Genomic DNA, 18,607 nt, shown 5'->3' with positions numbered 1-18,607 from the left:
AAAGCTCTCATCACATCTTCACAACTGAAATTTTGTTGTTTATCTTATGATTAGTCAGATAATAAGATATAACAATTTCTGAGAACTTAATGGCTGACTTAGAGAGTCAATTTGTTGTAGTGGTTAAAGCACTAGGCTAGAAACCCAGAGACTATTAGTTATAAACCCTCTTCGGGCAGGAAGCCAGCTAGGAAATAATGGGGCACTCATTCTTTCTCAGCCTTAGATACTTAGCAGTATCATCTGAGTTGTATCAACTGCAGCAATAGTATCAGGTTAATTTGTGGGTAAAATGCAATCTATAATCCTTTGATCTATTTTTTTTTCAGGCCAAGGACAAACTTAGCCTTTGGATAAAACATGGAGACATGCAATCCTAAAATAATTTTAATCTCTTTTTATAGATGCAACGAGTCTTTTCAAAGGAGGTTGCATTTAAAGTTGGAGTTGATAAGTAGGAAAACAGTTTTCAATTTATATATTGTTAAAATATTTACATATCTTGTTAAAAATTGACAATATAGTGTAATAAGTCAAGAGTTATTTTTCTTTGGTTGTCCAGATGCTTAATCACCTGTCATATATTCTGGAAAGTATATTCAGCTTCTACTGTAAGTTTCCTAACTTTCTCATCTTATAAATGGTATATGGATACAAAATAAACAATTTCTCTTGATCCAACATTTTTATTTACTGAAGGATTCTACAATACAATCATTTCATACCAATTTCACATCAAGTTAGTAAAGAAACAGTATTACTGGACTGATTCTCAATGTAATGTCTATTATTCTAGTAGATATATAATATATATTTTCTTGATAATTGTTATTACCATCACTTTGATAAAAAGAAATACAATCATTTAATTTATAGTCACAATAAATGTATCTAACATATCTTTATATCTAAGATTGGGCTTTTTCAGACTAACAAATGCCAAACAATCAGAATTTCTTCTATACTTGAGATAATGAAAATGAATTGGATTTGGCAATATATTTGAAATTAATAATTCAGTCTTGGATTTAAGAACTGCTTTACTGAATCAGCCTCAAAATCCATCTTTTGGATTCTGACATCAGTTGCATCTTGGAAGTTCGTTAAGTAACATGTGATCCTTCCAATGTTTGATGAGAGTACTTTATTATGTTATAAATTCTGACTAAGCAATCCTGGCCAAATCTCATATCTAGAAATATTAGGTTATCTTTTAAAAAAACTAGAAGAAAGAAATATTTTATTTATTTATTCTTTATTTTCTTTATTTGCAAAACACTGATGATAATTATAAAAATATTTTACATTGACGACTTCTGGTTTGCAGGGCTTCAGTGGCAGGCAAGAATCCGCGATCGTGCGCGGTTTCTGCCTGGGCTCACCACTGGAGCGTCCGGGGCCGGTTTGGCTTCGGGGCTAAGCCACCCTGTAGAGGTGGTGAAGAGGGGGGAGATTCCAGCAGGGTCGAGGAAAGCCGCATCTTTCCTCGCCAGCTGGCTAAACTCCCTTTCCCAAAGGCGGTAAGAGTAGTGGTCAGAAATTGCCGCCTCAAAGAAGCACTCATCCAGAAAAGAAAGTACAGGGGGAAGTTAAGAAGTGGAAGTTTTGGCTGACCGGGATAAGAAGCAACAACTAAGGTATCCTGGAATTTAAATTTTTTTAAAAAGATACATCGCTCCCAAGGAAGATTTGGAAGCAGCGAATGAAAGTGAAAAGGGAAAGTTTTTTTTTTTCACTCTCCTTCCTTACGTTGACAGTGAACAGAGATGAATGAGAAATCAGAAAAACCCGCTTTGGCATTAATAGGTAATTAAACTGGATAATTAAATGTCAAGGGGACAATAAGGATTTCTGAACACTAAAAAAAAAAACCTCTTTTTTGCTGTAAGTGGGAAGGGAGAGGAAAAGAATAAGAGCAGGATTTGGAAGGAGGAGACTGCCTGGAATTTAAAAGAATCTGATTAAATCCTAACAAGACTTCTAAAAGATACATTTTAACTGGAATTTTGTAACTAAACAGTAACCCCAGAAAGAGAAAGTGAAAAAAGAAGAAAGTGTTAAAAGAAACAGCTTGTGTGTATTTGGATTGCTTCGTGACTTTGGGACTTTTGGAAATTATATCTGAATGATTAAAAACACTTGGGCGGTTGTTTGAAAAAAATTTTTTACAATGGCATTACTTGTGGATGAACTGAAAATGGAATTTAAAAAATACAAAGAAGAGGAACAAGAAGAGAAGGGCTCTCTTGGCTCTGTTTTTCAATTCTTAGAAATGGCGATCTGTACCTACGAGAAAATACAAGAAAAGACTGTGCAACAAGAAGATTGGGACAAAGAAGAAGCCATCTTCAACGAACAAGTAACTTTATTTGGGGAAGAAGGGGGAAAGGAGGGAAAGAAAATGGAGACTTTAAGACCTAAAAAAACAACCAAAAAAGGGAAAAATAAGGTGAAAAGTAGATACAATGTTAGAAAGCAACAGAAAAGGGGAATACAGAAGAGGGAAATGGAGGAGAGACAAGGGGGTAAAAAGGGCAGAGAGAAGAAAAATATTTTACATTGTATGCTTGGTTTTTTTTCTCCAGAAAGAGCAACTTTTTTTTCTTTCTTTCAAGATGATACATTACTTCTTATGAGAGAAAAAAAAAAGAGAAATGTTTCTTTTAGTACAGTTCTTGATCTCATTGTGGTTTTTTTTAAAGATATTTTTATTAAAACTAACATTTGTCTTCATTTAATACTTTTGTCTTCATTTAAAAAAATATGTCCAATAAACATACTCTGTATTTTATTATTTAATGGTTAAGGTACTCAGTTAACCTATTCAGTTAAATATTGACTGTTGTGTTCTAATCCAAAGAATAATAACTTGAAATTAAACTAGAGTTTTTATTTCAGGTGGAAAGTCTACAAATTGGGAAGGAGGGATTCGAGTGCCTGGCCTCCTCTACTGGCCTGGTGTTCTTGACCCCGGAAAACATATTTCTGACCCAACAAGTAATATGGATATATTCCCTACCATAATTAAACTTGCTGGAGCATCACTGCCCAATGACCGGTATAGAACCTAATTCCATTTGTTGTAGAAGAGGTAACTTAAAAACACATGGGTCTGGCAGTTCTGAAGGAATTATAAGTATAATCATTATTTATGGGATAATGGAATAAGTGTCTTCTGTAGCAAATATAACTCAATCATTACTTGAAGAAATGGTATAATCTTTACATAATAGTTGAGTTATAGTTGCTCCAGAATGGCATTCATACTGTTTTTTGAATTTCTCCATAATTCTAAACAGTCATTTCTGGCCTACAGCCAGAATCCACATTTTATCCTGTTTGACTAAATCAGTCTCCTGTCTCTTATTTATGACTCCTCACAGACGCTGACAAGTATCATGAAAGAAACAAACACACACAAGAAATGAATATTTTTTATTCATGAAAGAGATTATTTTCTCATGTAAAGGAGCTATCTGAACATTGACCACTAAAAAGCATGCCGCAGATACATTTTAGTTTCCACATTAGTATTTGAACTATATTGCACTCAAATTATTATTCCAGTTATAACAGTGGATTCCTTATACTTTGTACTTACAGGAAAAGACATAGCAGAAGAGGGGAAAAGATATTAAAATTACAAATAGTGACTTTTTGTTCTTCCATTCAGCTTAGTGAGTGCAGATTTCATGGACATGTAGCAATTTGTAAAGCTTTCCTTAGCACACGAAGAATTAACTTTGAATTAAGTTTATGTGTCAACACTGCAACAATTAAATAATTCATTAGTAAAGGCCACATTAGCAGTGGAATGTGGTACAGACTTTCTAATATATTTCAGTAGAAAAAATATATAAAGCTAGGCATTTTCAGGTGATAAATAATAGCCCTGTCTATATAAGAGGGCACAGTTCTTAAATTTATACATCCTTAATATAAAACACATACCTGGGACAAATTACTGTGCTTAGAAATAAATATATACAAATTCTCCATAAGGCTACAATATAGTTTGTACTTGAGTTACAGAAGACAGATTCCAATTGAACATTAGAAAAATTGCCCAGCAATAACAGTTGTTCAACAGTAGAACCAATTAGGAACAGAATTAGAATTCTTTTTTATTGGCCAAGTGTGATTGGACATACAAGGAATTTGTCTTGGTGCAAATGCTCTCATAAAAGAAAATATACCTTCATCAAAGAGTCAAGAATCATAAGGGACCACACTTAATAGTCATAGGATACAATAAGTAATCGAATCATATTATGAAACATTCGATATAAATCGTAAGGATACAAGCAACAAATTTACAGTCATACAGTCACAAGTGGGAGGGGATGGGTGATAAGGAGTGATAGAAAGATTAATAGTAATAGTAGTGCAGACTTTGTAAATAGTTGGACAGTGTTGAGGGAATTATTTGTTGATGAGGCAGATTTTCCTTCACTGGATGTGTTCTAGTAGAGTTAGAAAGCCATTGTAAGAATGTATAACTGGATTTCTATACTCTGTAAGGAATAACCCAAGTGTCCCTTCCAATATTTCAATTCTATGATTTCACTTCCCTTTGGGTACACTAAATAAAGTGCTGGAAATACAGCCAGGTTTGTTTTTTGTTTATTTATTTGTTTGTTTTTATGGCCACCCATCCTAGTCAATGATTCTGGGTAGCTTTCAATTAAAAAAGTATGTTACAGCTGAATATATTATAAACATTTTAAAACAATAAAAATACTAAAATCAATACAAAACACTGAGCTGGTCCAGAAGGATATGATGATTGATGGTATCCAATGCCGCTGATAGGTCAAGAAGACACAGAATGGATGTACTGCTTCCACTCCACACCTGTGAGAGTTCATTCACGAGTATGTTTAGTGCTGTCTCAGTACCAAACCTTTTTCTGAATCCAGACTAAAGAGGGTCTAGCTAATCTGTTTTATCCAGGGCATGGGTCTAACACTCAAATGGTTGAACTCTTCACCCTGCAACACATAGCCCCACCCCACCCCATAGATTGCTCTACCACTGAAGTCCAAAGAATACTGAATGTAACCAATTTTATCAGCGAGATGTACAGCATTTTCTTCAGTGACCTTTAAGTAGATTTCAGCACTTCTCCCTCCAAGGAGGGATTGAGTGACTCAGAACAGAGCCACTGGGCAATTATTGGCAGATGCAATAACGGCAGAGAAACACTTATGTTTCACCATCCTTATCACCATGAGGTAGGACTTAATATCTTAATACAGTGCCTTATTTTTCACTAGCAATACTCTTGGATCTCTTAGTCCACTTAAATTCCCTTAAGTCCCTCATATTCTATGGGAAGCATTGGCAAGCCTGGGCACAGAAAAGTTGTTCAGGTGCAATCAGGTTTGAAGCCATTGCTGTTTTGCTATTCCATGTAGCCATGAAAGATTCAATTAGACCAAGTAGCAGGCTTGATGAATTAAGTTCCTCCAACTGACTCCATTAGGTGCCTGGGGAAGGCCTATCCAATAGGATTTCTGGAAACTAAACTGCATATTGCACAGCATTTCCTGGCTTGCATTCACTCAGGGCCTGGCCAAGCCATATCTGATAAGAAACAAAGGGCAGATTTTCCCATCCTTAATTCCATAGATAAGCATCTCAATCTTACTTCAACATTGATCCTTCGTCATACAGTACACTTGTTCGATATTTTCAAGAAAGGGTTTTCCCATGAAAAACTGCAATGCATTTATTAATTATCAACATTTTTGCCTTTGTAAAAGGGGTTGTTTTACTTTGCTTAAAACAAGAACAATGCTACTTACAAATAAGTATATGCTTTAAGTCAATATCTATTTTAGCAACTTTTTGTGGAGGGAGAGGGAGAAGGAGAGCAAAAGATTGGGTGGTCACTTAATATATGGAATTAACTGCCAGAGGTATATATAGTGCTAGTGTTGTATTTATTAAAAAATGGAAATGTTTAAGTCACAACTTTGTTTTTTGGTCAAACCATTTATGGATTCTACTGATTCTAATATATTGTCTTTTTCAGAATTATTGATGGACATGATCTAATGCCCTTGCTTCAAGGCAATGTTCTCCAATCTGAGCATGAATTTCTCTTTCATTACTGTAATGCATATTTAAACGCAGTTCGGTGGCATCCAAGAAACAGTAAGTAAAATTGTCTGTTTAAATTTAAATATTTTATATAATTTTTATTATAGTTTGAAATACTCAAGGGAAGAGCTTTGGACTCTGGACATGGAAAAATTATTATTGTAACTCTTTTTTTGTAAAAAAAATTATTTTGGTTTTCACAAAACATAATACAAATAAAATATCTTTTTTTGAGAATAGCATGGTTCCAGGTTATCACTTCTCCATACAAACTCAATTTCATATTCATCTTTATGTTCTATTCCATATCTTATTACTATTTTAACATTTTCTCAATAATTTTTCCCTTCCCTTAGTTTTCTCAACCTTGCTTTTAATTATCTCATTCCTTTCTAAATTCAATTATATATATCTTTTTCTAAGTTTCAATATCTTTCTAATCATTATATTTATACTTTTGTCTGTCCTGTTTCAATTTCTTATTTTCTTTTCTCATTAAACAAAATTTGCCCCTGTAGTTACTGATTGGAGTATGACACCTTTGTATCTTTTAATTTTTGTCCATTCAACTCTTTACAATTGTATGTAAAGAGTTATGCCTTTACAATTGTAACATTCAATATAACACATAACTTCCAGTCGAATTCTGCTTGGTACATTCTTAAAATAGACACTAAATTCTTAAAGAGAAAGTATATATGTATGTATGTACATATACATTATATAAAATATAATACTTATTCTATTCCAGTTCAGCTCTATTATTAATGTTAGTTATAATCTTTAACATCTTTAACATTTTTCAATGGAATATCATACAATGGAATATCACTTATAATATTTCCATAATTTTTTCATATTTCTTTCATATTCCTCTTCACTTAAATTTTTATAACTCATTAATAATTAAAATGTTCCCATCCTTTCCAAATTTCATTCTCTCATTCTCTTTATTTTATTTATTTATTAACAAACATTCCATTACATTACAATGAGTATTTTATCTATCTTTTTAATCACACTTGTTTCATATTTTCCCTCTTTCAATTAAATTTTTACCCATTATCTCTATGTCTTTTAAATAGGGTTATACCTTTAATCCTTGTATGTTTTCCCTGTTTTTCTATATCCTGTTTCTGTCCTTTTTAACTTCTTTTCCTTTCCCTCTTCATCCTCTTCTTCTCCCTCCCCCTTTTGGCCCCCTGTCTTTCTAATTTTCTCTTCTATAATCCTCTCTTCTGTTTCTTCCTAATATTATAATTACTTTTCAAACTATTTTTTTTTGTTTTCTCAAATCTTAAATTTTTCACTCTCTTTCCCACCCCCCTTCCTTTTGTTCCCCCACATAGAATTACTTGGTCATTGAAGATGGCTTCTTCTTTGTCCCACCCTTCTTGTTCTACAGGCATTTCATGTTGTTTCTCATAGTTCAGGATCTCCATTTCTAAAAATTGAAATACAAAACCAAAAAACCTCTTCCTTCTTGTGCATCTTCTTTCTCTTTTTAAGTTCCATTTTCAGTTCTTCCAAGAGTGATACCATTTTAAAAACTTTTAAACAATCACCTGATTGATTTTAGTCCTTTAGATCCAGTAACCAAAAATCACCAAGTAATCCAAATAATCTAAGCTGTTTCTTCTTGCTTCTTTTTTCCACTTTCTCTTCCTGGGGTTCTATTATCTTGTTACAAAGTTTCACTTGGAATGTATCTTTTGGGAATCTTGTTAAAGTTTCACTGTTAATTCCTTTTGCTTCCAGGTGGTCTCCTCCATTTTTCCAGATCCCACCCTTTTGTTTTTTTTCTTTTTCTCTCCTTTCCTTCTTTTAAAAGTTTTTGAAAATCCAGAAGTCTTTATTATCCCTTTGACATTTTATTTTCAGCTTAAATGCCTATTAATGTCAAAGTGGATTTTTTTCAGTTTCTTATTTAAATCTCTTAGTTGTTAATAGGAAAGAAAAAAACCCAAATACTTTCCCTTCTCTCTCTCATTCGCCGCTTCAAAATCTTCTTTGGGAGCAATGTTATTCTTTATAGTTCAAATTCCAGGGTACCTTGTGTTGTTGCTTTTTCAGTTCAACCAGGTCAGCCAAAACTTTCTCTTCTTATCTTCCTCCTGCACATTCTTTTCCAGTCAAGTTCTTCTTTGAGGTGGCCATTTCTGACCACTGCTGCAACTTTCTTTGGGAAAGGGAGTAATGGCCAGCTGGGGAGGAGAGATGCAGCTCTTCTTGAGCCTGCTGGCAGTCTCCCTCCTCTTCACCACCTCTACGGGGTGGCTTAGCCCCAAAATCAGCCAGCACAGGGCGCTCCAGTGATGAGCAAGGATCGAAACCATGCACCATCACAACTTTGGTCCATCACCAAAGAAGCTCAAACTGGAAGTCCGAAAAATTATTATTGTAACTCTTAATCTTGGGAGGAAGAACAAAGCAAAGAAACTGTTCAATATAATACAGTTTGATTCAAGACAGCAAACATTTACATTCTCACACTATTACATTTGTGGAATTATAGTACAATATATGTAAAAACTTTAATCTCTCATATTATTAGGGATACATTTCCAGATATAAATATATGGATAACACCAAGTAATGTATATATCTTGTTCCATCTTGTACTTGCCCAAAAGTTTCTGCTTTTGACTGTTTGTTTTACTATTTAAAATGGATTTTTTTTTCCAGTCAGAACATTATGTGCAATAGGAAAAGAAAATAGAAAGGAACCAGTAAATTGGCAGACACACAATTTTTCTAGGTTAATATATTAATGAATAAAAGTTAAAAAATCAAAAGTTTTCTGAAAATTAGTAAATTTTCCTCATTTAGTTTTTTACCAAGTCAGTACAGTCCTCAACTTACAACAACAATTGAGTCCAAAATTGTTAAACAGGACAGTTGTGAAGTGAATTTTACAACCTTTCATGTCACAGTTTAGTAACACTATCGTTAAGTCAAACTGGCTTCCCAATTGATTTTGCTTGTGAGGTTATAAAAGGTGATTATAGGATCCCGGGACACCACAACTATCATAAATACATGCCAGTTACCAAACATCTAAATTTTGATCATGTGATCATGGAGCTGCTGCAGGTGTAATAAGTGTGAAAAATGGTCATAAGCCACTTTTTCAGTGGTGTTCTAACTTCAAACAGTCACTAAAGAATGGTTGTAAGCTGAGGGCCACCTATAAAATAAACTCTATTTCACCACTTTTCTGCTAGTTCAGTTCCATCAATAGTCATGATTTTTTTAAAGATGATGATAAATAGGCCACTTTGCTTAGCTATTATACACTATGTAAAACATTAACACTGGAGTTTAAATAAACTATAAATAGATTTAACTGGAATTGGCATTTCAGAGTTCAAGGTCAGCCTCTTCTCATTGTTATTTGATTAAATAAAATTATCATATTTCAGGATCAGTCTGTTATTTCATTTTGTTGCATTGCCTAGCATTCATGAAAATTTGGTAACACGTCATTGTCACTGATCAAAGTGCTGAAGACTTTCCCAACTAGAGGTAGACAGTAAATGGGATACATTTAGGTATACTATGACACATAGAATGAAGGAAAAGCTACAGATTAACCTTTATGTAGTTTCCAGAAAATGGGCAATAAATTACAACTTTATTCCAAACTAAGCTCTATTGCGATCAACTTTATTTTCATCATTTAATGCTGCTTCTACCTTTATACAGAAATACTAACTCTGCCCTTCAACTTGATTGTTCTGCCATTTATTGAAGCATGCAAAATTGCAGCTTTGTTGTCCAGACCATTAGATCTCTTTTTTCCAAATGACGTTATTAGAGATTATAGTTAAAAAGAATAACTGTATAACCTTTTTCAAACTCCATTAGATTTCCTGAACATACCTGATGCTTAATTCCTAGCAATTCATTGGTCATGTTTTATTGTAAAGAATGATTGGATGGTTTTAGTCTAAGAATCTTAACAAAACATTAGAAATCATACATGCACAGAAACTGTTGTCCACAAGGCTGCAGAATAATATTGGATGAAGACCTTCAATGAGATATAACACGCCACCTTTCACCCTAAACAGGGTCATCAAATTCAAGGTCTGTGTGCCAGATTCAGCCTGCGGGTTGCTTAGATTTGGCCCATGGGGCTGCCCTGGAAACATAAAGGACCAGCTTGTGGTGCCTTTGCCAGCAGAAATGGAGTTCAAGAGTGCCACCTGTGGCCCCCTAAGCTCTGTTTTTGCTAGCAGAGGGCTGCAGTAGGATGTCATGGTTGAAAATGGAGCCGCGTGGGCCATGCACTATCCTCCTGAGCTCTGTTTTCACTGGCAGGAGGCTAGCAAAACAAAATAAAAGGAAAAATATTTCCCCTTTTCCATTTGAGCATGCAAGAAGGCATAGGAAAGGAGAAAGGGAAAGAGGAAAGACAAAGAAAAAGAAAAGATGGAATGAGAGCAAGGAAGGAAAAATAAGGAAAGAGGGGAAAGGAAGAGGAAAGAAAGAAGAGGAAGGAAAAAGAAAAGGGAGGGAGAGAGGAAAGGAGGAAGGAAGGAGGGAGGGAGGAAGGGAGGGAGGGAGGAGATTATAATGAGAATGAGGGAAAGTCTGAGGGAAGTCCTGCCTTAGCACTTGGCCACCACAGATGCCCCCAACATGAGTGACATTGAGCTGGCCATGCCACTCGGGCCATGCCTACCCCACCCCAAATGTCAAACACAACCCTGATGCTGGCCTCAATGAAATCGAGTTTGACATCCCTGCCCTAGAAATTTCTAACAGATAAATATGAGTAGGAAATAGTTTATCCATACTTTCTTTTAAGCATGGTAGTATAATAAACATCCTATGGAGATTTTCAATTATTCAGGTCATGGTTTTCCCAAAAGTGCTTTTCAAATTGGACTTTCTTGACCATGATAACTTGAAAATTAAACAACAAAACAGCAATCATAAAAGCAAGAGGCTTAGTAAGAATTAGTGCATGAGAATAATAAAAACAATAAATGCAAAAGATAGCATATATAATAACAACACTTAAAAGTTAGGAAATAGTTGTTTTTATCTGGTAGCTAGAAAATAACATAGAAAAGAGTTTGTGTCCAGAAAACTACACAGGTCGATGTTGTAATATACAGTAAAGAGGCCTGTCTGTAAGCATTACATCTAAAGGGCCTCTAAGAGCTTAATGAAGGCTTATAAAGGAAACAGCATCCTTCATCATTAGCCAAGCTACAAGTGTTTCAGCTGAACAATGCCTGCAAATCACAGGCTCCACAAAATAAGCTATCATTTCCATTCTGAAAATGTGTTTTCTTGGGTATGACTGCGGGAGGCTGACAAACTGGGTTGTTTCTAAAGGAGAAATAACTAGGATGATACAAAATCTTGGAGGCAGTGGTTGGGGTCATTGGGTATGTTCATCTTAAAGAAGAAAATACTCAGAAATTAGGGATTCCTATGCTGAGAAGTGAATTGAACAGGATGGTCCCTTCCAACTTTTTGATTCTATGACTCAGTGATTAGACTATCACTCTTGTACCCTTTTTTAGTTATACCGTATATCCCCTTTTCCTCCTCCTCCTCCTCTTCTTCCTCCTCTTCCTCCTCCTTTCCTTCATATGAAAATCAGATAAGAGAAGTAGTTGTCTTTAAATGCTGTTGTCTGCTCACTCTAATCATTCAATCCAAAATGGAGCTCATGCAATTTTCTCTTTTTCCTACTTGATATATACATGAAAAGATACATAAATAAAATATTAGGCACACATACACACACTCACAGAGTAAACACATATGCACCCTCCTTGATTAGTCCATGGGATGAAACTGCACTCAGCCTGACAAGATGTGTAAATTAGAGTCATTTGAAAAATAAAATAAAAATAAAATAAAATAATGAAGTGAAACAAAACACATAAAGTCAAATATCCTTTTGACTTTAGTGGGATATTTGTTGAAGTAACATAATATTCTTTCTTTAGCCTTAGTGGAAAAGTTCTCTTTCTTAGCCATCTTGCAGTTTTTTGAAAGTGTTGGGCAACAAATTTCAACAGACTTCCTTTTCTAAATATAATTTTATAAAAACTTTTTTAAAAGAAGATAAAAATGAATTGAAATTAATATAAAGCAAGAAAAAGAAAGAGCTTAGTGTACAAAAGTATCCATTCTCATACAAAAACAGAAGGCTGTTCACATACAAAAAGTTGAATGTATTTTTTCTGTTGATACCCACTGGCTTTTTCTTATATTGTGCAGCCGTATGTTGGCCAGATCCTATCCTTGATCTTTTTATGTTATTTCGTCAGGAAGCCTAAGTGAGGATTCAAACATTGTTCTTCTCTCTTTCATGTGGCTTGTCTCCAGGGACAGTTTGATTGACTGGTCTTTTGACCAGTCCTGATCTTCATAAATACCTTTTAGGCCTTGGCACAATAGAAGAACATTTATAAAGAGTATTCTCAAAGTATCCAAAGGTTCCCTATGTAGCTTATCTCTCTCTTGCACATTACAGTGCATAAAGAAAATGTCTAGGTACTTCTTTTGCTCTTTCCTCTGATATGAGAGTGATGTTATCAGCATAGTATGAGCATTTCAACCAGTATCTCAGTGACGGTTCTGTTGTCATCTGCCTTTCCAGTTTTTTTTTTCTCCCATTCTTCCAAAATATACATCTGGGGATGTAAAATGCCATTGGCAAATTATTATTTTTTAAAATTACAAAGTGAATTAGGAATGCTTGCAAACATGTCATCTCTACAAAGATGTTGAATATAATTCACTTTGTGTTGACATGATGCTAAATTGCTATCAGAACAGAAACTGCTAAATCCTCAATTTTTTAAAGAACTGAGCAAGATCCTTATATTAATTTGTTCTTTTAAATAATTCTGCATTATGATACTACTCATCAGAGAACAGAAAAATTATGGTAGCCACAGTGAAGAAGGGGAAAATATGAGATATTCAGCTGCATTTTGTTCAGTGCTTTTCTTTTATTAGCAGACATCATTTAATGGTTGCTGGGGCATTATTGGTGTTGACATTTGGAAGGTACCAGGTTGCAAGATCTGACTGTAGATCTAAACAGACAAACATTAAACCTCATTTTGATTTTATACCTAATCAAAATACTATATATTTATATCATTTGGAACATTCTACTAAAAGTGGTATTCAGCTGTTACCAATAAGTTCTGATAAAATAATAACATTAGTGGAGACACAAATAATAACTCAGACAGAGACAATAAAAAGGGAAATAAAGTTTAAAAATAATCAATAACTAAGCTATGAAAATGCCTAAAAGAGTAAAATCTACTTCATCTGCAAGTCAGTTTAGAAAAAAAAATCTTTACCTAGCACAGGACAGACAATAGATACCGAATTAACTTGGGAGAAGCTTCTACAAAAACCTTTCTATTTGCTGCCAAATAGGCCAGAACAAAGATACCTGTCTGTCCAGAGACTCTTACAATATTTCATAAAATCTAGCCACATATTGTATGTCATATAACAATACTTTGAATTAAGACTAAAACTCTACCTTTAGCCTTTGAAGTTCATCTAAGAAACAAACTGTTTCCATTGATTAGCCTTAGCTAATGGTCTAGCAGAAAAATTTTTGTCCCATGGTTTAATTAGCATTCAGCTACAACCCAACATGGAGCACAACAGCACATTGCAATCCTGCAAACATGATGTAATCTTTCTCCTGGCATTCCACAAACATATAACTCCATAATCTTAATTTAACCTGTTCTCCAAAATATAGAGACTCTAAAGTTCACAGTCTTCACAGGGTTACAATTTGCATGGATTTTTCCTCAGTAAAGCCAACAGCTGACACTTCAATATCTGTCCAAAGACTGACCACTTTAAGAAAGTTGAAGGGCAGCAAGACAGACATCATTATGATAGATCTTTGTTCTATCTTAACTATCCACCATCAGCTTTATCTGCTTAACTATGAACGCTGTGGAATGAGTTAAGAGAACACATATCTAAAAATCCCTGCAATACTTCTTCCTACAATTCAGGTGTTATTTACACTCTAGATAATTTGGCTAAGCAATGTCATATGTTACATCTCTTCATTCTTGTTACATAGGTCTGTCTGACCCAAGTTACTATTCTTATACAGCAGGGGTGTCAAACTCAGGTTGTCACAGTGGCACCATGTGATGTTTTGGGACTTTATTCCCCTTCACTAAACTGGGCCAGCAATTGATGCATCTGGCCCACAGGCTTGGAGTTTGACAGCCGTCTTATACAGGAACAAGTACTTGATGTAGTATTTTTCTTCTAATCATTGGCTGGAAACAGTCATTCAACTCCTTTTTTAATTGTGAGCATTCTTTGAAATCTCTTGCTTATAATAAGGATACTTTTTTAAAATATATATATATAATTTATTAGTTTTTACATTAAAACCAACCAACAATACATACACAAATGAACGAAAGAAAAGAAAAGAAGAAAGAAAGAAAAGAAAGGAAAGAAAAAATTAGAAAAAAAGAAAAGTTAAAAGCATTTTTATTTTTACAGTTTGCAAGATCTTTTTTCATAACCTTTGATTTATGTCATATACACACACCTGTTCTTTACATATATCACTATATCATTATTATAGATTAATACTTTTCTCTTATGCCTTATGATATATAATTTATCTTTGATCAATCCAATTATACCAACAATTCCAGCTATCATAATATAGTGAAGTACCTTTGTTTTTTAGCGCCAAAGTCAGTTTATCCATTTCCGCACATTTTGAAATTTTTTCGATAATCATTTCATCTGATGGAGTTTGATGTTGTTTCCAATATTGAGCGAACGCTAATCTGGCCGCTGTTAGAATGTGTATTGTTATGTATTTAGCTTTTTTGGAAATTTGTTTATCAAAAATCCCTAACAGGAAGGACTCTGGTTTATATTCGATCTGCTCTTTTGTAATTTCTTCCAACCAAGTTTTGATTTTCTTCCAGTAATTTTGGGTTTCTGTACATGACCACCACATATGAAAAAAGGTTCCTTCTTTTTTCCTACATTTCCAGCAATACGGACTCATGTTAGGGTGCATCTTCGCTAACCTCGAAGGGGGGAGGTGCCATCTATAAAACATTTTATAAAGATTTTCCTTGTATGCTACCGATTTTGTGATCTTATTATTTCTGCCCCAGACTTTTTCCATTCTGCTAGTGTAATGCTACGTCCTATGTTCCTACTCCAAGCAATCATATTCCCTTTTATGATTTCTTCTTCTAATTCTGTTTCTAATAAATAATTATAAAATTTTGTTATGTTTTTTTTGTCTGCTCCTAATAAAATTTTATCTAATTGTTAATTCCAAATTCTTTCTTGTCTTGTTTGTATCTACTTTGAATCTGAAGGTAAACCCATTGATCAATTTTTTGTCCTTGCTCCTGAAGTTCCTGCCTCGGTTTCAAATTTCCTTGTGGGTTTAATAAGTCTTTGTATTTAATCATTTTAGTAATATCCAAATTATTTGGGTGAATCATTGCCTCCATTGTTGAAATCCATACTGGTATTTTTGTATAATGTTTTTTCTGTATTTTCCTCCAATTTGTTAGTAGTGCGTCTCTAATTAAATGTCTATGGAAATATTTTTGACTGGTTTTCCCTACATCCCATAGAAAAGCATGCCACCCCCTTTGTAAATCGTGGCCTTCTAGGAATAATATTCTTTTGTTGGTTAAGTTCACCCAATCCTTCAGCCAAACTAACGAGGTGGCCATATATTATAACTCCCAGTTTGGAAATGCTAACCCTCCCCTGCTCTTCATATCCTGCATTGCTTTTACATTTATTCTGGGTTTTTTCCCTTGCCAAATAAATTTAAGGGTTATTTTATTGAGTTCTTCAAAAAACTTTTTATGTAATTTAATTGGGATCGTTTGGAATAGGTACAAAAGTTTGGGGAGAGTGTTCATTTTAATGGTAGTGATCCAACCTAGTAGTGAAATTTGAAGTTTACCCCATGATTCTAAATCTTTCTTTACCCGATGTATCAATTTATCATAATTATTTTCCTTAAGTGTCTTACAGTGTGGTGTTAGCCAAATTCCTAAATATTTCACTTTCTTTGTCACTTGTATTTCCATTGTTTCTTCTAATTCTATTTTCTGTTTTTCTGTTAAATTTTTAGTCATTAATTTGGTTTTTTTCCTATTAATTTTGAGTCCTGCTACTGCTCCAAATTTCTCTAATTCATTCATCAATTTTAGTCCCCTATCTATTGGTTCTTTGATAAAGAAAATCATATCATCCGCAAATGCTTGCAATTTATATTCCTCTTTCTTAACCGTTAATCCCTTTATATCTGAATTCCACCTAATTCGCATTAATAATGTCTCTAATGATAATATGAAGAGCAGGGGAGAGAGTGGGCAGCCCTGTCTCACTCCTTTTTCTATCTTTATTGGGCGAGTATATTCCCCATTTATTATTATATTAGCTTGTTGTGTGTCATAGATGGTTATTATAATATTTTCAAATTTGGTGCCCAGATTCAAATTATAAATTTTTTGAATTAAAAATTGCCAATTTAGATTATCGAAAGCCTTCTCTGCATCTAAGAGTGGGCTTCATAAAATTCTAGTACGTCTAATACTATTCTTAGATCGTTCTTTATTTGCCTAGTTGGGAGAAATCCGTTTTGATCTTCATGTATATATGAGTTTAACATTCTTTTTAATCTGTTTGCTATAATAGAAATGAATATTTTATAATCAGTATTTAAGAGTGAAATCGGCCTATAATTATTTATATATCTGGGATCCGTATCCTCCTTTGGGATCAGCGAAATCAATGCCCCCCTCCAGGAGTCCGGCATCCTAGCTGTCAGTAAAACATCATTAAAAACTTCCACCATAAGTGGTCCAATTTGTTCTGCTATTGCCTTGTACAGCTCCCCCGGAATCCCATCTGGGCCCAGAGTTTTGTTATTTTTCTGGTTCTCTATTGCTGATTTCAATTCCGATTCAGTAATATCTTTATTTAGTAGTTCTACCATTTCTTCCCCAATTGCCTTATCCTTCACTTCATCTAAATAATTCCTATAATAAGGATACTTTCAAGTAAGCATACTTAGGATCAAATGTCCTTAGTATTTTAAATATGATGCCTCATTTTCATTATTGATATGGATCATGCAAAAATCTACTTTTTTTACTAAGCTTTTACTCTTCCTCCTATGAGGTATAATTCAAAAACATTGTTTAAAATGGATAAAAGTAAGTGCATTTACATTTATGTCAGTAAAATCATATTCTTAAAAAAAGACCTGATATATCAGGACCCTGTTGAAGTTAAGAACTGTACAGCTTGGAAGAAAAAAGGAGAAATGTGGGGGGAAAAGTGAACATGGATTGTACTGCTAATTTTTGACCAAGTTTTGCTTCAGCCCTATCCACAGTGGCTCCTGGCTCCCAGCAGATTATCTGTGAGAACATTCAGGCTTTGTAAGGCCAGAAATCACTAATCTCTAACTGAGTTCTACATCTTAGTTTTCAGCAATGTTCAGACTACAAGATTTGGGAAAAGCACAAAACTACAACAGCTTTCATCCATTGTTTGTATAATGATTATCTTTCTATTTAGCCTAAAACATTTAGGATTTAGAAGAATTCATTCCTCTCTGAATTTGTATGATATCCTTGGAAATTTACTTATATTATTACTGATCTTAGGTCAAATACTATTAGTTTAATGTGAGTTTTTTGTTAATTATTGCTTTATTCTTTTATTTTGTTTCATGAATGACCCTGCATTTTTAAAAGGGACAATGTTTCTATTTATATGTATTATGTTATATAATAAACTTTAGTTGTTTCCGTTCTCCCACAACTTAACTGTTTTTCCCTAACTAGGTCTAAACTATTAGTCTTTTACTGTAACAAACAAGTTGCTATAACTGTTTTTGATTATTTTAACAACTATTTGTTCTTTTCCACAAATATATAATAGTTTTTGAAATGGCACAGCCAATTATAGCCATTTATATCACAACTTCTGACTTCTTTTTTTGTCCAGCCCTACAGAGTAAGTTCATTTTTTCTTAAGTTATTTTGATTTGATCTTTCTCCAATATCACCACCAGTTACCTTTTTGTCTATTTTCCTAAGAAGTTGGGATTTTCATTCTAATCTCCATAACTTTATGTGTATCTGCTTACACTAAAATATATTGGTTATTTCACTACCTATTTATCTTCCTTATTATTTATCTACCTGAGTGTTTAATATTTATCATACTCAGGTTTGCCATCCTGAATAGTTTCCTTTATCAATGTGACAATTTCCACCTATTCCATATTTTGGTATTTGTCAGATCTGCTTTCAGGCTGTTTTTGATCCCCGTGGGCTTAAAGAAAGCCTTGAAAACAAGGTTGCTGCTGGTACTAATGTTTTTTTTAAAATTATGAAGCTGATTGTGTTAGTAATATTTCTGCTTGCTGTATCATTATCAATCATTTGAACATAAAGTTCATGAC

At 33.9% G+C, this 18,607-nt stretch overlaps 1 protein-coding gene across 5 annotated transcripts in view; it reads left to right on the top strand.

Moving 5' to 3' along the window:
- STS (steroid sulfatase) overlaps window positions 1-18,607 on the top strand; it is a 241,759-nt gene that overhangs the window by 108,555 nt on the left and 114,597 nt on the right. For all 5 annotated transcript variants that reach the window (XM_087938374.1, XM_087938375.1, XM_026707342.2 and 2 more), the window contains 2 exons: window positions 2,899-3,058; window positions 6,038-6,159. In XM_087938374.1, coding sequence (XP_087794500.1) covers window positions 2,899-3,058; window positions 6,038-6,159 — 282 coding nt within the window. The remainder of the gene's footprint in view (window positions 1-2,898; window positions 3,059-6,037; window positions 6,160-18,607) is intronic.

Source organism: Pseudonaja textilis, chromosome 8, assembly GCF_049901715.1.
Source record: "Pseudonaja textilis isolate UNSWEBS1 chromosome 8, rPseTex1.2, whole genome shotgun sequence".
Classification (NCBI taxonomy): domain Eukaryota; kingdom Metazoa; phylum Chordata; class Lepidosauria; order Squamata; family Elapidae; genus Pseudonaja; species Pseudonaja textilis.
The sequence above is the reverse complement of the archived record's forward strand: the minus strand, read 5'-3'. Positions and strand labels throughout refer to the sequence as shown.